The sequence below is a fragment of the Tursiops truncatus genome, chromosome 20, assembly GCF_011762595.2.
Source record: "Tursiops truncatus isolate mTurTru1 chromosome 20, mTurTru1.mat.Y, whole genome shotgun sequence".
Taxonomy (NCBI): domain Eukaryota; kingdom Metazoa; phylum Chordata; class Mammalia; order Artiodactyla; family Delphinidae; genus Tursiops; species Tursiops truncatus.
Window position 1 is genome coordinate 25,363,078 of NC_047053.1, and position 24,934 is coordinate 25,388,011.

Consider the following 24,934-nt stretch of genomic DNA (forward strand, 5'->3'; position numbering starts at 1 on the left):
TCAGTGGAGATGGTACAGCTCCCTGGTTTGGAGGCGCAGGGACTGCCTGTGAGGGGTTGATAACATAGCTAGGAGAACCTTTCCTCAGTCAGTCCCGCTGCACCAACCTGTCCAAGGATTAGTTTACCTCCTGCTTTTCTGGCTCCTCTAAAGTACTGTCCACGGAGTCCTCTTCATCTACCCGTCCCTGAAATGTCCATGGCCCCCCAAGGCCTTGTCTTTGGTTTTCTTCTTGCTCTGTATTCTCTCCTGGGGGGATCTCAAGGCTATGAAATCTGTATCTCCAGTTAGGATTGCTCTCCTGCAGCCTGGACTCATGTTTAAAGCTGAGATCCACGTCCTTCAGCATCTTTCTCTGCAGCCCAGAGGTGCCTTGGACTTGATGGATCCACAATCAGGTGCTGCCTTTTCTTCTGAATGTGCTCGGGACACTGTATTCCGTATCTCAGTGAAGTTTACCACCTCCTTTCTGGCTGTCCAGGCTAGAAACCTGAAAGTTAACTTGCTCTCTCCTTCTCTCTCCCTTATATTGACTTGACTGAGACTTACATTGATCCCACCTCATTAATAACCCTTGAATCTACCTGGTCCTCTGCCATTGATGTGGGCGAGCCTCTCACCATTTCCTGTCTCCCCTCCGATGCCTTCTCCTCTTGGTTGCCACAGCGTTATTTCCTCGACTGCTCACCATTCCCTTGAGGATAAGATCTGACCATCAAGGGCCCCTCTCTGTCTGGTCTCAACTCTTCCAACCCCTCTCCTTGCCCTCTGAGCTCCAACTACCAACTGCTTTCAGTTCCCTGCCTGGCCCATGAGTTCTGTCACATCTTCATGCCTTCACAGATTCTGTTCCTCTGCCTTGATTACCCCTCATCTCTTTACTTTCTGGCCAATTTCAAGAATCCACCAAGTTGCCAACTCCCTCTGAGAAGCATTTCCTGATGCCCCTGCACTCCCTCCAAGGATCTGGATTAGTGATCCACTTTTGGATTCCACCCTTTGGTTCCCCGGACAAAGCCCTCCCATAGCACTTAGCACCTGTACTATGAACACCTGTTTGCTTACTGATTTCCACTTCCAGACTGTGTGCTCCCAGACGTGGGTTTTATTTATATATTTCCAGAGCTTAGTCCATAGTATGTCTTAATATATGTTTGTTAAACAAATCAGTGTTTTAATCAACAGGGCTTTGTTAATCATCTTCTATGTGAGGCATTGGTAAGGGCTTTGCCTGAAAAGATTTCCAGTCTAGTTTGAGAATAGATAATTGCTTAAAAGCTATAGAGTCACTTAACCTGATAAAACTTCCAGGCCAGCATACGCTTAAGTGCAAGAGGATATAGATCTTAAATGTGAGGGAAGTTGGAAGTTGTCACCAACACTGGGACAGTCAGCGGGAGGAGGACTTGACTTAGGCCTTGAGGGATGGTGCGACAGGTAGAGGCAGAGAGGGTGAGAAGCCAGACCAGTGTGCCTGGAGCAGAGAGCAGAGAGGTGGGAGTGAGGATGTCCTTGACCTCCAGATGGAGAGCTTGGACTGGAAGGCAGTGGGAGGCCACTGCTGCCGTTGATCATGGTAGAGATGTTCCAGGAAGGGGAACCTGGTGGTCGTGTTGCAGGACAGGATTGCAGGTGGCAGACAGGCCAGTTAGGAAGGCACTGAATTTGTCCAGGTCCTCAGAGGAATGGCCTGCCCTGGCCTGTGACAGGGATCTGAACCACAGCAGAAAACCTTCACTGAACTTAAGGATAATTTATTGCAAGAGCTAGAATGAGCCTTTGCTGTCATCCCAAACTCTTGTCCCATTATATAACGGGTGGTCACACCGAAGCCCAGGGATTCTCCCCCACAGTTCCCATAACTGGCGTGGTCTCTGGATTTCAATCCTTCTGCATGAGAGAGGTGTGGTTAAAGTTCAGAGCCTGATGGAAAGACGACGACAGTTCTCAGGCTGATGGTCCCTGGGAGCTTGGAGGATGAGTTTGGCTTTGAGACGACAGTGAGCCATGACCAGCCGCGCCCAGACCAGTGCAGGGTTCTCTGTGAACTCTGGGGTGAGGGAATTTCAGAGAGCGCTGGCCAGGCGCCAAGGCAGGAGGCTTTAGAAAAGCTTGTTTACTTTTGGGTGCTCAACTTGGAGACTCGCACAGGAAGGAATTCTTGTGGATCTCCTTGAGCAGCCGCAGAACCACAGACACACCTGAATCCTATTCACGTTCATCCGGAAACTCAGGCTTTAAAACAATCCTGGTTTTCTTCCTATGTTTGTTTGGACTGGTTGGGGGGTTGAGAGAGGAGGAAGGGTGTTGCTCAGGAGAGTGTGGGCCACTTGTTTGCAGTCGGTTCCTGGGTTCACAGTGGACGTCAGCAAGCCCTGCACTTACCTCATGCTCTGCTTCACTCTTTCCTCTAAATCCAAACAAAAAACTCACATGGCCCAAAGGAGAATAGTCAGTTTAATAACTCAGCGTGACAGCAATTTGAAAACTGCGGGTTTCAAATGACTAGGCCTGCACATTTTCACCATCTCAGACAATTAAAGAGACTCCAGGGACCTAGGTGGTGCTGATTCCAGCGGTGCATGTTGTCATTAAAGATGGAAAGAGCCTCCAGGTATAGCGAGCTTGTTTCTCTGCTTGATAAGAAGGTAGCCCCAGCCTAGGGGGACCTCAGTAAATTGCTTAGTGGCTCAATTTCTCCGTAGGTAAAATGTGCCCATGGGCCCTACGTGCTTCGCAGGGTTGTCAGGAGGGTGGGATGAGGTTATAGATACTCAGCGTGCACTTGAACCAGGTCTAGATGCAGCATGTAAATGCAGGCAGGAGCCCCTCCTCTGCTCCTGCCTGGAAAGCTGACATCACCACCGTGCACACATGGGGGCTCTGAGGAGGGGCTGAGGTTAGGACTCTAGTCCCCACTTTATCCTTTCCAGATGTCTCTTGTTGCTTATCCTCTAGCATGTGGAGTTGCAGAAGGGCTTGAAGTGGCCATTCTGGATTATAGCCACTGTCACTATTACAGCCTTGGGAGGATTGGGCCTCTGCTCTCTCAGAAGAGATGGCTGCGGGGACTTCCCTGGTGGCTCAGTGGTTAAGAATCCTCCTGCCAATGCAGGGGACACGGGTTCGAGCCCTGGTCCTGGAAGATCCCACATGCTGTGGAGCAACTGAGCCCGTGCACCACAACTACTGAGTCTGCGCTCTAGAGCCTGCGAGCCACAACTACTGAGCCCGTGTGCCACAACTACTGAAGCCCACGCACCTAGAGTCCGTGCTGCGCAACAAGAGAAGCCACCGCAGTGAGAAGCCCACACACCGCAACGAAGAGTAGCCCCCAGTCGCCACAACTAGAGGAAGCCTATTCGTAGCAACAAAGACCCAGCACAGCCAAAAATAAATAAATTAAAAAATAAAAAAGAAGGGATGGCTACTGCACAGAGCATTTGAAGACTGGGCAAGCAGGCAGTTGGTGGGACTCAACCTTGCACTTCCCGGGTCTTCACCCACCTGCGTTTCCTACAAGTGCAGAGGAAGCCAGGAGGCCTGCTTTTCTCCAGCCATGCATGTTCCATGACTTGGGGTGGAGTGGCGCAGGGACATGCGTGTGTGTGGGGGAAGGACGATGCACCTTGTTTCCAGTTTATGACACTCCCTACGCACCTGTGGCGGGGCAGGGGTGCGGGTCAGTGTCGCAAGATCTGAAATCCAGTTCACGCAGGCTTTGGTCTCTGGCACTGTGAGTACATTTCTGACCACGCTGTTACTTGTCTGTACACGGAGGTGCTGTGACAGCAGTGGGGAGAGGCTCTTAGCCCCCGGGAGGGCAGGTGAAGGGGACTCTGCTGCTCTGTCTTGGGGACAGTGGCGTGGTGGCCAGGGGGCCCACACATGCCCTGACCCCTGAATGGAACTGATCTGCCCCATGTCACTGACTGCCAGCGGGCGTGGCTCTGAGCCGCTCTGCTCTCGCCTCTCAAGTTCACCTCAAGGAGGCAGGTTTCTTGCTGACTCCACTGGCAAGACACGCGCTGGTCCGCAGCCTTGGAATGAGAGGCCTTGCTAATCCAGTCCCAGCCTCTGCCAGATCAGGAGCTGCCAAGTCAAGCCAGGGCCATTTTGGGTACTGGTGCACCATCCCAGAGCAGCGTGCTGGTCCTGGACATGGGTCACACTTGGCGACATCTAGCAGGCTTTTCCTGGGCTGCAGCCGGAGGGAGGCGTGTGCTGGGGGGCTCAGGGAGGGACGTGCGGACTCCACACCCCCGCCCCCGAGTGGCCTCCCCACGTCCTGCCCATCCCAGCCGGCCCCAGTGGACAGAGGAGGGAGCAGTACTCTGCATGGGGGAGTGGCTGGCCCCAGGCCACAGAGCTATTTAGGGGCAAAGGCACCATGAGTCCAGGTCTGTCTGTGCTTTCTGATGAACTGAGCCATCTCCCAGGACGGGTCAAAGTGAGGGATGAAGGCCAGAGCAGGAGCCTGGAACGGTGTTCCAGCTGTCTCTGCCCAAACCCAGACCCAGTATTAACTGGCATACTGATAATTCAAGGGTATTGGCCTCTGCAGCCATAACCCATAACAGAATAAATGAGGCGTGGTCTCTGGCTATCCAGAATCTCTTTAAAGATGCCTGAGTGAGATGTAGTGTTGACAGGAGCCCTAGCCCTGAGGCTCATTAGTTGTTTTGTCATTGAAGGAGTGCTCTTGGCAGGAGCTCGCCATTCAGGAGGACCGAAGTAGTGGAGGAGGGAAGGGAGGGAAAGGAAATGGGGTGGCTGGCTGCCCGAAAGTTCCTGGGGCTCTTGTCCATAGCCGGAGGCATTCCTGCCTCCTTGGGGGACCATCTGCTGCCCAGGAGCCCGGTGGGCCATGGGAGACTGAACCCCACCAACCTCCCGCCAGCTTTCTGGCTGCATGACTTTGTGTATGGCTGTTGGGGGCGGATTTCACCTCTGACCCTCCACTTCGTCATCCATAAAATGTGGCGCGGGCTGATGGGTCAGTGGAACGTTGTACTTGAGGCCAGGAGACCCAGGTCCTGATGCAAAACTCTCAGTTGAGAAGCACACAGTCCCTTGCTGTCCTTTGAAGCATTTACATGCTTAAGAACTTGGGCTTTAGAATCAGAAGAGTTGGGAGGTGAGATTCTGTTTCATGTACTTGTTGGGCAACCTTGGGCAAATCATTTAGCTTTCTGAGCTTGTCTTAAACTGTCTGGAAAATGGGGTTACTAATGATTCCACCTTCACACAGCTATCGTTTTTTTTTTTAAGTTTCTTTATTTTATTATTTATTTTAGTTTGGCTGCATTGGGTCTTCATTGCTGCACGCAGGCTTTTCTCTAGTTGGGGAGAGGGGGGCTACTCTTTGTTGCGGTGCGCGGGCTTCTCATTGCAGTGGCTTCTGTTGTTGTGGAGCACGGGCTCTAGGCATGTGGGCTTCAGTAGTTGTGGCACTCGTGTTCAGTAGTTGTGGCTTGCGGGCTCTAGAGGGCAGGTTCAGTAGTTGTGGCTCACGGGCTTAGTTGCTCCGCAGCATGTAGGATCTTCCCGGACCAGGGCTCGAACCCGTGTCCCATGCATTGGCAGACGGATTCTTAACCACTGCGCCACGAGGGAAGCCCCACACAACTATCTTGAGGATTAAGTGAGGTGATACACTGGCAGGGCCTTGGCGAGGGGGTACTCCTCCTGGCCACTCATCACTGTGACTAACTGGTTACTCAGCGGGCAGGGGAGGCCTGTCTGCCAGCCCACGGGACTGCATTTCTTTCGCCCTCTCAGTAAATGGTAACAGACAGACCCTTCCTAATGTTTACAAGTAATGGATTGGGCTGGCTTCTTGGTGCTGTGCTTTACCCATAGTTCTGTTGACAGCCTGTTACTGGATGGAGAGAGTTGTTGGAAAAGAGCTGCTTTGATCAAAGTAATCTTTATAGAGGACCTTTCAGTGTATTTGTTCCACAATGACAGCACTTACTGGGCACCTTGTCTGGATATGGCACAAATGAAGTGTGTGTGTGTGTGTGTGTGTGTGTGTGTGTGAGAGAGAGAGAGAGAGAGAGAGAGGGAGAGAGAGGGAGAGAGAGGGAGAGAGAGAGAAGAGAAGAGGAGAGGAGAGGAGAGAGAGAGGGAGGGAGAGAGAGAGAGGCGGTTGGTGGGGGGGATTTGTTTTTGCCTTGAAGTCAGTGTATCAGCTGAGTAAGGCTCAGGACACTTGAAAAGTCTCAGGGTTATGACAGATTCCCAGCCGCTGGAGTTGAGAAGGACTCTTTCTAATATAACCTTTGGTTAAGCCTTTTCTTTCTCCTCCTCTTCTTCCTTTCTGGGGGTTTGAATGGTCTTTTCTTGACAGTATTTAACACAGCCTCTTGAAGGTTATATATGTGCAAAGTGAAGCAAAGTCCATTTTTAGAGGATAATTTTTATTTGTCTTTGAAAGTAAACGTTGCTCATTATAGACAATTTGAAAAATATAACAAATAAAAAGAAAAAATAGTCCCTGTTCCCCACAACAGTCCTTGTTAGGAACCAGGGGTGTTTATCTCCAGTTACTCAGTAGTTAGTACTAAGCATCTTCTCCATGCAGGCTCCTTCTAGAAGCCAGGGATGCAGCAGCAAAGAAGACAAGGTCCCCGTTCCCTGGAGCTTACATGCAAATGGAAGGAGGTCACTGACAAAGGTCAAACAAATACAAAAGATAATTTGGGGGGGAGATAAATTTTGCAAAGGAAATGAAACAGGGTGGTTTGATAGGTGGTGAGTTGGGACAGAGGAAAGTCAGAGGGTTTGAAGATGTGGCATTTGAACTGGTGTCTAAAGCATGCAGAAGGACCAGGCAGGCAGAGAGCAGGGGGCAAGTGTTTAGGTGGAGGGAATACTAAGGACACAGGCCTTGGGGGAGGGGGGGCCCTGCTTAGGGCAGTTGAGGAGCAGAAGGAAGGCCGGCATGGCTGGGCATGTGCGGTAAGGAGGGGCCTTGAGTGTTATCATGTGTGGCAGTGCAAAGCCTTTGGAGGGTTTGAGGTAGGGGGTGACCTGCATAGGTTTCTGTTTTTAGAGTGTTTCCTAGTGGCTGTGTGGAGAGTGCATTGTGGGGACTCCAGTGGAAGGAGGGGAGCAGTTAGGAGGATGTGGAGAGATGCTCAAGGGAGAGACCATGCCAGCTTGGATGAGGAGGCAGTCTTTTTTCTTGATTTTTTTTAAAGTATCTGGATCATAGTATCTGTCTATCTCTCTATATATTTTGGCTTGCGGCTTGCAGAATCTTAGCTCCCCAACCAGGGATCGAACCCGGGCCATGGCAGTGAAAGCGCTGAGCCCTCACCACTGGACCACCAGGGAATTCCCCACAGTGTCTATACTTTATATTTGTGTTTATCTGGAGACTACTGATTGCTTTCCAGGCACTGTGCATTATGTTAAGCACTCTATAAATACCTTGTCTCATTCATTTCTCACGTAGCCCTATGAGGCAGGCATTGTAATCTCCATTTGCAGATGAAAAAACTGGAACTAAGAGAGGTACGTTTAAAAAAAGGAAGAAAATTCACCAGTAGTTCCTGTCCTCACAACAGACCTTACTAGGAAATGCGGAATATTTCTTTCTGGCCCTTTATTCACAAACACCCAAGTTTATACTGTATAGGTGGTGGAATGAGAAATCAAACCTAAGTCTGACTCACTTCACAGCTTAACCACTACCCGGTACATTTTAAAACCTTACTGTGATATTAATGTTATTGTATAAGCATGCCCCCAAATATACTAGCTCAGCTTGTAGATCAGTCATCTATTGCCATGACAGTGTTTACCAAACACTCACAAATACTTGGTAGCATACACACATGAGGGTTTATTGTTCTCGTCTGAAATTGCTGTGGGTTGGTCAGGTAGCTCTGCTGATCTTGGCTGGGCTCGCACATCTCAGGAACAAGTGATCTGGGCTGACCTAGACTGGCCTGCCCCACATGCCCTTCACACCCCCCAGGAGGCTAGACCAAGCGTGTATATATGGTGGTGACGAAAGTGCTGCAGAGAACCAGCAGGACATGCAAAACCTCTTTAGGCCCAGCCTCAGAACTGACACTCTGTCACTTCTGCCACAAGGCCAGCCCAGATTCAAGGGGTGGGGAAATAGACTCAGCCTGGAACTGCAGTCACGTGGAACAGGACATGGGTAGAGGGAGGGATGAGACCTCTGGCCATTAGGACATTGTTGCCTTTGCAGAGTGCTTGTTGGCCAAGTTAACAGGTTCCTGCCATCGGAATAGAGACTAGCTAAATCATCCTCAGAGTTCAGAAAGCCTGCATCCTTAGGGTGTACTTTTGAGGCCTTTATTTAATCTCTGTACCTAGTATGGTAACACTTTACATACCCTTGAGTGTTACTGCAGTCTTCTAAGTTAATTGGCACCCTGTGATGTAAGGATTCTCGGAAGCAGGGTGTTTTGCAGTGAAGGGAGCCCCGATGATGGTTCTCTTCTGAAAGCAGTTGGTACAAAGGGGGTCAGAAGTGCTATTTCAAACTCAAATTATGACTCTCTAGGGTCAAAGAGGTCATGAGAAGCAAACAGACCACAGACTGGTTATGGGAAGGAGAGGAAGATCATGAACCAAACTGAATCACAAGGAATTTCACCCATCAGTTCTAATAGAGAACCCATGGGCCCAAACCAAATCGTTTTCTCTCTTCTCAGCATTCTTTATAGAGGATAATGTTCATCAGCTGGCTGATGCTCGTCAGTGGTAACACTAGGATATGGTGTCTGTCCTGACAGTACGGCTGTGTTTAACTTCCTGAATGGGGAGCACATCAGAAAGGTTGGAGATGCTGTAATTGGTCTTGAGGGTTAAGTCGTAAATGTAGCTACAGTTTATTACTTTGATGCAGCCATAAACTAAAGAAATAAACCATCAACTTCAGATTGGGACACAGAACACAGATTGTGGCCGTACCCATTCATTGATGACTTCTAGCTAATCAGCTAATTGAACGTGAGATGCTAAATTCTTGTTAAGTATGTAAGAATAAAAAACATCCTATCTTCAGTTATGCTATTTGGAGGTTTAGGCATGCCTACTCTATGACAAAAGTGGAGGCCAATTTTGGGTTTGAAGGTAACTTCTAATCTTCTAGATTTAAGCCCTTTGTTCCACCCTTTCCACCAGAAATCCTCCTTGGCTCTCCTGGAAGTGACTTTCATTAAGATGGTTTTAAAAAGAAGAAAACAATGTTCCAGCAAACTGCAGAGTCTACACCGTGGGGTTGATCCTGTCCACCCCTGATATTTCAAAGAAAGCCTTGGAGAAATACCAAGCTCAGACTTAACAAATACAGGAAAAAACCACATGATCATCTCAACAGATACCAAAAAAGTCATTTGAGGAAATTTAATATGTGATTTCTGATTTTAAAAAAAACAACCCTCAGTGCAGTAGGGCTGGAAGGGTTGGAAATGCCTTAGCTTGTCAAACTGTTATCTGCTAGGATTCTATAATAGACCTTAAGGATGTGAAGCATTAAAAGATTTTTCATTAAAGTCTGGGACAAGCAGGGACCTCCAGTCTCATCCCTTTTACCTATTGCCTTGCAGAGCCCAGCCAGTGCAGGGAGGTGTTTTTTTTAGGTAGGAATTATAAACATTGAGGCAACAACTATCTCTAGAGGCAGAAAAGATTATTTACCTAGAAAACTCAGAGAAGTTAGAACTATTAGAACTAATAAGGGAGTAAAGTGGCTGGATATAAACCCAGCATTTTAAAACCAGTAGCTTCTTATATGTCAGCAGTAACCAATTAGTAAGTCTAACAAGGGAAATTTACATTAGCAACAATTATGAGAAAACATTGAAGGGATAAATTTAGCAAAAACTGTGAAAGTTTAAAGTGAAGAAAACTGTGAAACTTAAAGATGTAAGAAAAAGAACAAAAAATAAAAATGGGGAGTATACTAAGGTTATATTGAATATTTAAAAGGTATCAGTTGTCCCTAAATTAACCTATGACTTTCATGCAATCTTCATTCAAAAATTCCATTAATAATTTTAAATATAACTTAATATATCCTGAAATTCATCTAGAAGAGTGTAAGAATACTGACTAAAATTTTACGAATAGAACAATAAAGAGGGAAGAATTTGCCCTATCAAATATCAAACCTTACTTACCATTATATTAAGACACTTGGAGAATACTGTGTAATGCCCCTTGCATGTACTTTATACAAAAATAAATCTTAGGTGATTCAAAATCCTAAAAATATAAATTAATTATAGTTGTATTAGAGAAAAGTATAGAGTAATATATGTACACACACGTATGTACACACATGTATATGTATACATACATACTTGTATACGTGCATGCATATAATATAATTTGGGGATAGAGAAGGTATGAAATTAGAAGCCATAAAGGAGAAAATTTTAAGAGATTATTACCATGTTACAGTGTAAGATCTTGTCAGTAGTGCAAAACTCTATAAGCAAAGTTAGAAAACAAACAGTCTGGGAGAAAATATTTTCTACAAATAAAACAGATGAAAGGATTATATCCATTGTCTATAAAGAGTTCTTTCTATAAAGAATTCTTACAAATGAATAAGCAACAAAATCCATTTAAAGAGAAGCAAAATATATGAAGAGGGTGGTATACAGGAGAAGAAATGGATCCAATGGACATGTGAGATGCTCAGTCTCACTAGTAACAAGGAAATGTAAATTCAACAATAGTGATATTTGTATATATCAGATTGGCAACATTTTAAAAATTAATATTTAATTGTACAAAACTGCACTTTTAGAAATGTTGGTACAACTATAAATAGATAAGATTCAGCAATGCTTTTAGAAATATAAAATATACATGTCTTTTGCATGAACAGTCTCACTTCTAGACATCCCTTCTATAAAAATACTCACATACCTAAAAATCCTTCTATTGGGGAATGATTAAGTAAATTGTTACATATCCAAGCTATGGAATACTACTCACCCTTTAAAAAAACAGAGTAGTTCTGTTTGTACTAACATGGGAAATTGCATATGGTATACTGGTATATTGAAAAAGTAATTTAAGATCTGTGGGTAGAATAATCCTATTTGGGTTAAATCATTTATATGTAAAAACCAAGGATTGAGAGGTTCACACCAAGCAGTTAAGGGTGGTCTCCTCTGGGAAGAGCAGCAAGGTAGATTGGGGGCAAGGGAGACACATTTCTGCATTTGTTGAAATTTTGCAATGAACATCTTTGGTAATTTAAAAAAATTAATGTAGGGCTTCCCTGGTGGCGCAGTGGTTGAGAGTCCGCCTGCCGATGCAGGGGACACGGGTTCGTGCCCCGGTCCGGGAAGATCCCACATGCCGCAGAGTGGCTGGGCCCATGAGCCATGGCCTCTGAGCCTGTGCGTCCGGATCCTGTGCTCCGCAACGGGAGAGGTCACAACGGTGAGAGGCCCGCGTACCGGAAAAAAAAAAAAAAAAAAAAATTAATGTAATGATGCAGTCTTAACTTGAAAATTCTTATATTAAAAAATTGCAAATCCACAAAAGGTAGGACAAAATAATAAAGATCTTCCTCCGTGTTACTCAGTGATACTGTGGACATTTAGGAATAAAGGGGGAAAAATGAGTCCAGCAGAGTTAATACAGTAGAAAATACAGACAAACAAGATGATGCAAGGGTATCTTGGGAGAAAAGAGACCCGGCTGTGTTTCTCATGTCCTTTGCTGGTTGCTCTGTGATGCTGGGGAAGCTATTGAAAGCCATTGACTCGTCTGTGGTCCAGTTAGGTTTTCTCTGTGCTGCAGGTAGGGCTGACCTACTTCCATTGGGAGAAAGGGCTCGAGAGAAAGAATGCAGATAAAGCTTCTGCCTAAATGTGAAGTGTTATTGTTAGAATGTTCATGAATGAATGTCAGCGCCCAGCATCTCAGAGGGCCCCCATTAAATGAGGAGTATTCTTTGTAGAAGCAGAACTCTGAAGTAGGCACCACCGTGAGGAGTGGGGTGGGGATAAGATAGAGAAAACATGAAAGACCATGTGGTCTGGTAGAGGAGGGTGTGTGTGTGTGTAAACCTTAACATGTATAAATCAATAAAGGGGATTTAAATACAACATAATTAACAGAATACTGAAGTACTAGGGAAGAACTTGAAGTAACTTTGAGCAATTAGATTTGGGAAATATTAATTAAGACATGCTTCCAGAGGGGAGCAGAGGATGTATCTACCTGTGGGTGTGTGTATGTGATGCGGGGGTGACACATGGGGCATGGTGGTTGAACTGAGAGGGCATTGGGTAGCTTTATTATTAAGTTCAAAGAGAGTTTCTAAAGGGAAAGTAAAATACCCGTTTGACTCAGATATGGTCCATTTTCTAAGGCAATGTCGAGAGGCACAAGATCAAATTTAGCTTGACCCCATCCAGTGCAGAACTCAGCAGCCTCTAGAAGCTGGAGCTGAACTGAGCGTGGCTAATGAGAAACCTCCATCCTCTGCCAATGCCTTGGGACCCATCTCTTCCTCTTTGGCAAGCAGGATACAAAGAGAGCTCAAAGCAGAGTGGGGACCAAAAGGTCCCCAGAACGTTCATTCTGCAAGCTCCCCACCAGGCCTTTCCGGAAAACAGACGAGCCTGGTTTCACAGGTTAGCCAGAAAGCAAGTCGATGGCTTTGCCCTTCAACCCGGGGTAGTTTCTAATGGCACCTACAGGATACTCCGCATGGCGTCCAGCCTTCAGCAGTGAGGGAGAAGAGGACGTGTGCTAAGCCGAGCTGAGCTGTATCCTCTCATTTATTCTCTGGGCGTGAAAGGGGTGATTGTAAAATTCAAATGGAACTAGAAGTTGAGGTTCAGAGCTCCCCACATAAACGCTGCAGTCTGTTATTCCGAAATGCAGTCCACCCTCTTTCGAGGACCTTTGTGCGTTTCAGTGGTTTGGTTTGCAGAACCGTCAAGTGGAAGTTAGATCATCTCCGTTGCATCTTTTCCGTTTTGCTCAATATTCCTTGAATGCACACATGGGTTAGCACCACAGCCTGGTAGCTCATCTCCTGTCTCCAGTCCTGCCCCCTTCAGTTCACTCCTCACACTTCTTTCCACACTTCAGCTCTGCTTCTGACTTCAGTGCTCAGAACCCCTCAGTGACATTCAAGGCCTTTTATAACATCCCTACTGCCCACCTTCCTTGACCACGTCTCTTGCATTTATGCCTCTCTCCTTTCCATCTTGTGTTCTGATACAGCTACCCAAGACTACTTGTGGTTCCTCAAAAATGCAACCCTCTGTCTTGTATCTGTCCCTGGATTACCGTTTTTGCTAATTACTGTGTGTCTCAAGACGCCGCTATACCAAGCATCTTCTCTAGGAGTGTTCCTAACCTGCTTCGGGTTATGTCCTTTCCCCCCACACTCCGGAAGCACGTGTGGTTTCCTTTCATCCCTTCACTATATCTCACTGGCTAGTTTTGGTCTGATTCCCTGACTCACCTGGAAAACACCTTAAAGGTAAAAAAGAGTACCTGACACATAGTTGGTGCTTCATGAATATGTTGTAGGACGGAACGAATGCATGTATTTTTTCATTTAGTTTGTGAATATGTGTATGTGGGTCCTTGTTTTCCCTGATCTGACGTGAGTAAAGCCATTCAGCCTGCTGTGCCTCAGGAACGATGTTAGAGTCACATTTAAGTAAGTTTAAGACTCTTGCCCTCATCCTCATACTTGAGCATCATCAAGTAGCTGTCTCCTGGGCCTCCATAGAGTGTGCATGAATTAAAACTCCTGTGTTGTTCCAGGCCAGCTGTTGCCAGCCAACCGCAATACTCCGAGCCCCATTGACCCTGACACCATCCAGGTCCCGGTGGGCTATGAGCCAGACCCGGCCGACCTTGCCCTCTCCAGCATCCCCGGGCAGGAAATGTTTGACCCTCGCAAACGCAAGTTCTCTGAGGAAGAACTGAAGCCACAGCCCATGATTAAGAAAGCTCGCAAAGTCTTCATCCCAGATGATCTGAAGGTAAATTGGAACTGGTAATTAGGCTGTGGGCAAGTGGAGAGTGGGATCAAGAGGCAGATTAAAAGGGTGACCCCAGGAAAATCACACAAGCTAGTGAACAAAGACTTGTGATTTCTGATCCCATTTCTTGGCACGTGACGAGGCAAGTTGCTTCCTCTCTGGGTGTCTTTTGAACTATGCCTTCCATATCTTGATAATGCATAGATATAAGGAAAAGCAATAAAATGGAGTGCTTTGCAGCCCATGAAGGAAGCAAACCCACTACTATCTGCAAGGAAACCTATGAAAGCCTAATAAAATCAAACCAGGATCTTTCAAGGTTGAAAAGAGAAAAAAAAAATTATTGGGGAAGGGCATCTGGACCTCATAGTCTCCAAGGGTTCCCTTTCCTTTGGGAATTTCACACTAATTAACTGCTTCCATTTCTCTGTAGGCCTCAGGGAGTAACAGCCAGAGACAGGACCTCTCTCCACATTGCCAGCCTTGGAAGCTAGGGTGGGATTTTTAAGGAAGCTGGTGGGTTTCCTGACACTATTTATAAGTAATATTCACTCTGTGTCTCAAGTAAAGATCACTTGAGTATCTCAACAAAAGGTTAATTTGGGCTTGGTTTTTCTCTACTGTGTTGAAGGCACACATTATTTATAAAGGAAAATAGCCTTACCTTAGGAAATCAGATACAACTTAAAATTAATCTGACACATTTAACGATACCTTAGGAAGAGAATTCTTTCTAAACTTACGCCACGCCTACCAATACCAAAATAGAACCATTTTTGATTACCCATTGCTTAGAATTTTTTGTGTTTATGTTGCTTTCCAATCATATGGACAATAGAGATATGATTGTATACATTCAAGGCATTGGAAGCAGACATAATTTTCTAACTGCTGACCACCATTTCTCAAACCTAAATATGGTTCACATGAAGAGACACTCCTGTTGGGAAAATGGGAGTTTGGGACATTGTCCTGGAACTGATTTAGACCATTTACTTCTGCTTTTCACATATACAAAGAGCACTGGAGGAAAATGTACCTGGCAGATTTAAGTCACTGCTGTCATCCAATACCTCAGATTACCTTCAGTGATGCAGAATCATAAAATGTCCGGGTTTTGGGACTTCCCTGGTGGTGCAGTGGTTAAGAATCCACCAGCCAATGCAGAGGACATGGGTTCGAGCCCTGGTCCGGGAAGATCCTACATGCCGCAGAGCAACTGTGCCTGTGCACCACAACTACTGAGCCTGCACTCTGGAGCCCGCGAGCCACAACTACTGAGCCCGTGTGCCACAACTACTGAAGCCCACATGTCTAGAGCCCATGCTCCACAACAAGAGAAGCCACCACAAGGAGAAGCCCTCTCACCACAACGAAGAGTAGTAGCCCCCGCTCGCTGCAACTAGAGAAAGCCCGCACGCAGCAACAAAGACATAATGTAGCCAAAAATAAATAAATAAATAAATTTATTAAAAAATAAAATGTCGGGTTTTAAAAAGGACCTCAGAGATTCACTGGACCAAAGTGATCATTTTACCACTGAGGAAATGGAGACACAGAAAGGTAGAGGTGAGCACTGCTAGTTAGTGTAAGGCCCAGCTTCGTCCCCAGGTCGGCTAGCTTCCAGAAAGGTCACTGAAGCACGTTGGCCCTGACAGGAGCTACATCGGGAGCCTTTGGGTGACAAACCAATAGCTGTCACCCTGAGAATCAAAAGAGGAAAGTGCATAGTAAAAACACCAGAAAATTGAAGCTAGTCAGGGAATCGATGGTTAGACTAAGATGGGGTAAGAAAGGGGCCCCATGGGATTAGGTCCTGGGTGATTAGGCATCTTCTTTCAGCTCATGCTTTTCCTCATCTTGTGTTCTTAGCCATACAATTCTGTGTGCATTTTGGAACTTGCCTCTTAAACTAAACGGGGGAGCCCATTCAGTAGGGATTTCCTCTTTAATGGAGGCAAGTTTGAAGGGATGCTGCTGAGTAGTAGATACAACTTCCAGCCAGACCTGCACATGGTCTCCAAATTTACACATTTAAAGCAAAGAGCAAGCTTACTTAATTACCCTGGTAACCTCAGCAACAAAGAGGCCACGTGAAAAACGTCTGTGCTGGAATTATGCATGTCACTGCCACCGTGGCTGGGCCTGGCCTTCTCACGTGCCAGTGAGGGGAGCAGGCAGGAACACTGTCCTGCCAGGTGTCCTTGGATTCCTTCAGTTGTGAGTAAAGTCTCAGGCCCCAGAGCATGAGCAATGGTGAAGCAAGAAGCAGAGCTGTAAGATGTTTCTCGTGTGGCAGGAGGACTGAGCTGGGTGGGGCAGGTGACCTCCAGCCCTGGATGAGCAGACCGAGTGAGTGAAGTGGCTCTCCCTGCCACTGCCTGCACTCTCTCTCTGGAGCCATTCATTTGGGTTAGGGGGCAGCCCCAGGAGGATGAAGGGGTGGTATACTGATTCCTAGCTGAGAGTCAGTTTAATCGCCTTGGTGTCTTTCAAACACCCATTCATTCACTTGATAAATATTTTTCAAATGCTAGTGTCTGCCAGGTCCGATGTCAGGGCCTGGGGATTCCAAGGTGAGCCACTACTGACATTGTTCCTGCCCCCAAGTGAGAAAAAGGGAGTGTTGACATGTCAGGGAGGGCCTGCTGGGCAGAGGTGTCATCAAACACCAGACCTTCAAGAAGATGGGACTGGACTGAGGAGTTCTTTGCCAGGTAGGGGTATCTCCGTAGCCAGATGGCATCTGCCCCTGGGAGATAGAGGGAAAGGGTACAGGTGATGTATCAGCCCCACTCAATATCCCGCTCTCCCCGCCCCCCATTTCTGTGCTGACAAAGGTGGGAAAGCTGGTTTTTCTTGTCTGGGACAGTCCTCCTATCATGCCTGCCTTCTGCAGCCTCTGCTCCAGTCCTATTCCCAGCTCCCCTCCCACCTGAGATGGTCCCCATTCCACACCTTGCCCAGCTCATCTGCACATGTGGACAGGTGAGGCTGGGAAATGAAAGCACCTTAGAAGTGAGAAGAGCTCAGAAACTGGTTGCTACACTGAGGTCAGCTGGTGACTCCCCTGGTCCTTAAGACCTGGTCACAAACCACCAAGTCCATGGCCTACGGTGGTACCGCTTCCCCATCCTCCTGCGCGCTGCACACAGCTTCTCCTTGTTCTCATGTAACCCTTCTCTCCCCGGCCCCTGTGTGCAGGTTCTGATACATCCTAAGCCAACCCCTCTTTCCAATCATCTTGGAAACTACACTCCTGGGAACACTAATGAGTATGGTAGATTCACTGATTGACCAAGGGGGTGGAATTGGGGCTTCCAAAGTAATGCAGACAAGTTCCATCAGAGCTGGAGCTTTCACTGCTGTTAATGTGCCTTAGGCTGTCTCACCCCTGTGGAGTCTTGTGCTCTCTTAGCTCCTCCCAGCTTCTCTGGGCCAGCGCCCTAGTCTCTCACCCCTTCCTCCCTCCTCTGCACCCTTTCTGAAGGAAAGCAACAAATCCTGCCCGAAGCTTAATTATCCAGGTATTTTCCAAAGGACAGCCTCCTCTCTAAGAAGAATTCTGGTACTAGCTATTATGAAGATCACCTTTTTCACTTTGTTACACATTATGAAATGTATAGCAAGCTGGGAGTGGTTTATAAATAAGAGAACAGTACTAGCCTGTGAAGGGCAGATAGAAGGTGCTTGCATATGCTTTCTGTCTCACACTTCCTGTCTTTGTGCTGGGCAAGTGTTGGCTCAGGATAAATGCAGGGATGGCACAGACCACTGACTTTGGACTTTGCTCGCAGCCTTGGCCTCAAACCATGTGACCTCCTCCAGTGCCAAATGCCTCTTGGAATCCTGGGGGAGGGGAAGAACTGGCTCACTCACTTATTCTGGGTGGCACATAACTGCAGGTATTAGCTTTGCTAGGATTGAGGAATTTAGTGTTGCAAGTTGTTGAAAAAAGGGGGTTGCAAAACCCACCAGGTGGCACCATAAATGGAAGAAGACTTACATTTCTTAGTCCTCCTAGGAAGGTTTTCCCTTTTTTGGCAGTGATGGGGGGTGGGGGGAAGGAGGGATTGCTTTCATGTTGACCACAGTTAAACATCACTTAGGCTAAGACAGCCTAGAAAACAGTTAAACAGGAAATTCGAGTAAATTATTTAAATGTTAGCCACCAAAATGAGTATATTGATCAGTGGCAGGTGGAACTTTTTTTATTTGTTTTTAGTTGCCAAAGTATACATGCCCATTATAGAATATTCTAGTAGTTCAGAAGGATATAAAATAAAAGGTGAAAGATCCTACCTCTCTCCTTGGCTCCCTCCTTCAATCCCCTTTCCAAAGCCACCACTTTTAATAGCTGCGTATAAGTCTTCTGGGCCTCTTTCTATGAATATATACTATTATAATTTTTAAACCAAAGTGGGATGAGGAACCTGTTGATCTGCAAATTGCCACTGTTTCTACCCAGATAGTGATATGTTGCTAGCATCTTTCTGGTTCAGCTGGATCATTATTTTTAACAGTTGTGTGAATCTATCATGATGTAGTTATTAAAGCTCCTGATAATTAGGGGGGTTTGCCCATTATTTTCTATTACAAACAATGCTGCAGTAAAAATTGTGTGCCCGTGTGTGCGCACGTGCGTGAGGACTGCGCTAGGGTGCAAGCCCAGAGGCACGGTGCAGACACTGCCAGGTCGCCTTTCAACAATACTGTGTCAATTTATTCAGGAAAGCACGCTCCCAGGGAAGAAAAGGGTTTAACATTTCCAGCAAAGAGAGGGAAGGAGTTAGGCTTGTCCTTCAGGGAGTGCGGGAAGCTAGGCTTTGCTTGGGGACGTGCGCTCTGTTGGGCGGGAGAGGCGGCCCGGCGAAGGGCGGGTGCCCTCGGCTCGCAGAGCCGGAGCTGGAGCCGGGGACGGGAAGCCCGGTGGGGATGCGGGACGCGGGCCGAGGTCTAACCGCGTCGGTGTGTGTTTCCCCCGCCCCGAGCAGGACGACAAGTACTGGGCGCGGCGCCGGAAGAACAACATGGCGGCCAAGCGCTCGCGTGATGCGCGGCGCCTCAAGGAGAACCAGATTGCCATCCGCGCGTCCTTCCTGGAGAAGGAGAACTCGGCGCTGCGCCAGGAGGTGGCCGACCTGCGCAAGGAGCTGGGCAAGTGCAAGAACATCCTGGCCAAGTACGAGGCCCGGCACGGGCCCCTGTAGGCCGGCGTCCGCGGGCGGCCTCAGGCCCCGGACAGGGGTCTCCTGGTTGATTGCACCGCACCTACCGACCTTCCTGACATCAGCACTTTACCAGATGCATCAACAGGACGGACTCACATTTTGGCGTGCGTGTGTGTATGTGCTTGTGCTCATGTGTGGTCAACGGGTGTGTGTGTGTGTGAGTGTGTGTGTGTGCGCGCGCGCGTGCGCGCGTCCCTTTGCACTTGCCATTTTGATAGCCCTCCATCGTCTTTTAGTTCCAAAATGAAAGGTGCCATGTTTTTACTGGACTGCGGAGACTTCTCGTGGGTTTCCTGACCCCCTTCCTCCTCCACTCCTGTCCTTTCCGCGTGGCTTCATGTTGGCACTTACCTACTCTTCCAGGACACTTTGGTTGGGCTCACTAAGAAGGGCCCTGGTGAAATAGTAGATCTTGGTTTTCAAGACCACAGGCTCTTGTTTCTGTTTAATCTGTAAGTTACCATGCTAATAAGGTGCACAGAATAATTTAGCACTACACTGCAGCTCCATTCAGTTACAGGTTGCTTCCCTCCTATCTTCAGTTTTGGTGATAATCGTCTTCAAATTTAAAGTGCTGTTTAGATTTATTAGATCCCATATTTACTTACTGCTGTCTACTAAGTTTCCTTTTAACTCTACCAACCCCGGCAAGTAAGAGTACTATTATAGAACACAGAGTGTGTTTTTGCACTGTCTGTACCTAAAGCAATAATCCTATTGTACGCTAGAGCATGCTGCCTGAGTATTACTAGTGGACGTAGGATATTTTCCCTACCTAAGAATTTCACTGTCTTTTAAAAAACAAAAATTACAGTAATGCATTTCAGCATGACCAGAACATCCCCAGGACAGAGAAGCAGAGGGAAATGCCAGGTCTAAGAACGAGGGGTTAACTTATCAGTATACAGCCAAAAAAATGCATCTTGGAACAGTTTTTGACATTGATGTGTTTGCTTTTGTTTTCTTCTCTTTCCCATACCCTTAGTCTCCAGTTTTCTAGTTAACTTTTTCCACATCCCTCTTGATATTCAATACAATTCAATTAAGATTCAGTTTTCCCCGTTTTTTGTAATATATATGTTTTTGTGAATTATACCTTGTCGTTTTTAAAGATCAGTCAGTTAAGTTAATAAGTTGATGTTTTGTAAAACCCTTTTTCCTAGTGGTGTCATTTTTGAATGCTTCATAAATTAATGATTTTGGAGCTTATGTTTCTTATTCTCTGTTTGCTTTTGAACGTATGTGCTCTTATAAAATGGACTTCTGAAAAATGAATGTAAAAGACACTGGTGTATCTCAGAAGGGGATGGTGTTGTCACAAACTGTGGTTAATCCAATCAATTTAAATGTTTACTGTAGACCAAAAGGAGAGATTATTAAATTGTTTAATGTTTATACAGAGTAATTATAGGAAGTTCTTTTTGTACAGTATTTTTCAGATATAAATACTGACGATGTATTTTGGAAGACATATATTATATATAGCAAAGAGAAAAGGAAAACTATTCCATGTTTTAAAATTATATAGCAAAGATATATATTCATCAATGTTGTACAGAGAAGAAGTGCTTGGGTGTTTTTGAAGTCTTTAATATTTTAAGCCTATCACTGACACATCAGCATGTTTTCTGCTTTAAATTAAAATTTTACAACAGTATCGAAGCTTGCTCTGACAAATTCTGCTCTAAAACACCAAAGGAGCTCTCTTATTTCCTATTAGGTCTCAGAAAGAAGTCAGTTAACATCACCCAAAAGCACGAAATGGATGTTAGTCAAATATTTATTGGATGATACAGTGTTTTTTAGGCAAAGCATCTGCCACAAAAATGTTCACTTCAAAATTATGAGTTCCTGGAATGGAGCATCACTGCAAGCATCCCAAACAATTCTGTTCTCCTCTGTGAGCACGTGCATCGTACGCAGTATAAGGTTAATATTGGTGCTATGTGTATGGTTTATAATTTGATAGATGTTTTGACTTTAAAGACGATTGTTCTTTTGTTTCACTAACTTGTGTCGAGAGATTCTGCTGTTGTTGCAAAGAAACATTTTCCGCAAGATTAAAATACCCTTTAATCAGTGGGATTTTCTAGTTTCCTGTGTCCAGAGTATGTAATTCTTTAGTGACCTGGTGGTCTCCTTGTCAATCCATCAGCAATGCTTCTCTCATAGTGTCATAGTCTTGGAAAATCTGAATAGTAAAATATTCCTGCTAGGTATCCGTTTTGTCCCAAGCTACAGATTATGGTGGGAGATGGGAGAGTATTGGAATTGAAATACATTGTTCAGGTAAATAACCAATAAAATAAATAAGACCTTTGGCAAACTTAAGCAGAACTGAATAAGTGTTATTCAGAGAAACAAGTGGACATGGAGTTGGCCTTTTTATAGGTAAAGAGACTAATTGCAGCAGAATTGTTAAATCGTCACTAAAACAGAAACAAATGACATCTTTAAGTGGAGAAGTGTTGAAGGATTGTCCTGAAGACCATCTAAATTCATTGACGTTTAAAATGGTAGCTGAAAAACTGTATTTGAGTACTGGTCTTTCTGAAATTAGGTTGTTTGTATCAAATGAGCATCATAAATGTTTCCTGCAGAAGAAATAAGATCATAATAAAACATTCTTTGGCGTGCCAAGGGAGGTTTCAGAAACCTACCTCGTCTTAAAACTTTAGAAACTTTGGAGTCTGTATAGGTGCCTTATATGTAGGTTATTGTCACCACACACATGAGCACTCAACCCCTGGACTCACTGCCTTCTGTCCAGGGCAGTCAACTAGTAAATAAAGCAGTTCTGCTAAATGGTATGGGAAGCCCGGCCCAATTTGGAATGACTTGGATCATCCAGGGTCAAATGAGTTCTGCAGACTGAAGCTATTAAAAGAGTCCTGTTGTAATTTTTCACCTTTTCATCATAAGCATCTTTCAGAGATTAATTACTTGGCCATTAAAAATGAATCCAAATCATATTATGCCAACATCATTTAGACATGATTTGGAATGAGCGGCCTAGAACTTCTGACAAGGTCACATCATCATTTCTTTTGACTAGACTTGCGAAGAAAGGCAAAAATTGGTCAGCCTGTCCTTCTGCTTGTGCCGCCTTGAGGACATAGGTAGGGAATGGGAGGGAGGTCAGTGATCACTTCCTCCCCTTGAGAAAGTGGCCACTTTTGACCATTCAAAACCCACAGTGAGCAGGATAGTGACAGGCCTTTCATCTTCAAATACAACAGACCACTGTGAAACCATCCTTTGAAGCAGAAGGACCATTCATTTGAGGAGCGTGCAGAATTCTGGCATTGGGTGGGGAGGAAGCTGTATGAGAAAGCCCAGAGGTTCCTTCCAACTCACCAGTTTTGTGAGGGAATTCACAATAATTCTGAATGTACATTTGAAAGGTCTTGAGTCTGTTTTCAGAAGAGTCAAGAAGAATTTTAAGTAGAGTCCTTCCCACCTCCCACCCCCACCCCAAAGTAAAACAAAGGTCATTCTGTAAAACGCAAGGAGTTTATCTACTTTTCCCCTAATGTTCCTTTTAGGAAAACTCAAACTTGATCAGCGTTAATCAGACCAATCCCAGAAGGTGGTAGACACCTGCTTTCAGTCCGCCAGCTTCCTGCTGAGGGCTTCTAGGCCCCCACTGGGAAGGCCAAGATCTCCTCTAGGTTTTCTCTACAGTCAACAGTGTCATTTTTAAATGAGCAAAGCCATGTCTTCAATCTTGATGCATTGGATTTGGCAACTAAAGTCAGTACATTTTGCAAAGGGCCAAGTGTATGTAGAGGAATGTGTGTATGTGTGTGTGTGTGTGTGTGTGTGTGAATAGTTAAGGCATAAAATCTTTCATTTTGGAGCACCTTACCGAACATAACAATAATCACTGTTATCCTTTTGGCAACACCACAAAGACTGCATCTGTTAAACAGGTACAAGTTCACTTGAGGTCAGTGTAATTGTACACCATGGTATTGGTGGTGTTTATTGCTGATAAGTCCAAACCTTTATCTGTCTGTTATTCTTAATGTTTAATAAACTTTGGATTGTTTCCTGTCTTTCCTTTATTTTTGTTGACAGTCTGCTGGAAATGAGATTCTGTTCCCAATTCTATCATAAAGAAGCCATTGACAGAGTTAATTACATAGATGATAAAGTAATAATACTATATAGTTAGTGAAAAATCAACATTTATTGAGTACTTACATGCCAGGCACTATGCTAAACACTTGCATGGAATATTTTATTTAATCCCATGTCAACCCTATGAGGTAGGGACAATTGTTATCTCCATTTACAGAAGAAAGATAGAAGGTTCGGGAGCTTAAGTAGCTGGTAGAAGTGACAGAAAAGAGTTCTGATCCATCAAATGGGTGTCATTTAGAGTGGTGGTTCCCAAAAACCAGTCCAAAGACTGTTTTCTTGTTGGACGTATAAGAATCACCTGGGACCATATTACAAGACTGCAGATCCAGTGATGCTGAATCAGTACATCTGGGATGGGGCCTGGAAATCTGAATTTCTTAAAGGTTCACAGCTAACTCCCATGTGTGGCCAAGTGATTAGAGCCAAGGATTTACAGACTTGACCTTAATTTGAGTTCATGACCTTGGGGGATCCATGTAGAAGCTTCAAAACTTCCATAATTACCTGAAACTGTATGCAACTTTTTGTGTATAAACATGTATTTTTCTGTAGAGGAGATCCATAGCTTCCCCACCCTCCAAAGGAATCTGTGATGCAAGATGGAATAAAACCCCCTGATTAACAGGAAGGCTGATGTAGAATGGTGGTTCCCAGCCCAGGCAACCCATTAGAATCACCTGGGGAGCTCAAAACACTGGCGCTCATGTGCCACGGTCCAGGCCAAGGAGCTCAGCATCTGTGGCAGGAGAGAAGGGAGCTCTGGTGAGGAGTTAGTTCAGTGGTTCAGATCTGTCACTTAGCGAGTGTGTGACCTTGAACAGCTACTAAGCACTTTTAAACCTGAATCTCCCATCTGTGAGAAGGTCAGCTCTCCACCCCTGAGGGTTTTGGGGAGAACTAATGACATAAATGCATAGTCTCTGGTACCTCATCGGCCCTCAATAAATAACTGCCACAGGGACCTGAGGATAGAATGTGTACCTGCTGCACTTTTTCCAGTTCAATATTTCAGACCATTTGTTCCTCCAAAGAAGTCAGAAAACAGTTCTGTGCAGAAGAAGGGGTAGGTGGCTGGTGGCGAGAGAACAGGTGATGCCCCGGCATGGGTGTGGTTCATACTCTGACATCCCTAGTAGATCAGAGCTTTGACCACAGGTTGGGGGATGTCCATCCAGGTGGCACCTTCCAATTTAAGCAGCTACAAGTCAGGGGTCAGCTCTATTTCACCATTAAACAACTTTCTCCTTTCTCAGAGGAATAGGTACAATGACCTTAGCAAGATTCTCTTTGAGTAACTGATTTTATATTTTTGCATCTTCAAACCTCTTAGAGGAAATGACTGCTTCTCCATGCCTGGAGAGACTTGTGACTTTATGGTGGCAGGAACTGATGTGAAGCCCAGCTGTGTAGATGCCCAGTCACTCGTGAGACCTCAGTCCCCAGGGCCCATCACTGCTGCCCTTGGGATGGCTTTTCCATTCCCATTTAAACATAACAAACCTTCAACTGCCAAGTCCTTTTCTTCAAAGCACAGGAATT

General features: G+C 45.6%; 1 protein-coding gene across 9 annotated transcripts in view; it reads left to right on the plus strand.

The window, feature by feature from the left end:
• Positions 1–23,300, plus strand: part of HLF (HLF transcription factor, PAR bZIP family member) — a 54,499-nt gene extending 31,199 nt beyond the window's left edge. For 4 of the 9 annotated variants that reach the window (XM_019945463.3, XM_033846764.2, XM_019945467.3 and 1 more), the window contains 2 exons: positions 13,798–14,018; positions 19,010–23,300. In XM_019945463.3, coding sequence (XP_019801022.1) covers positions 13,798–14,018; positions 19,010–19,228 — 440 coding nt within the window. In that variant the 3' untranslated portion in view covers positions 19,229–23,300. The other 5 variants (XM_019945464.3, XM_004325289.4, XM_019945466.3 and 2 more) reach the window with 4 other exon arrangements.
• The last annotated feature ends 1,634 nt before the right edge of the window (positions 23,301–24,934 follow it).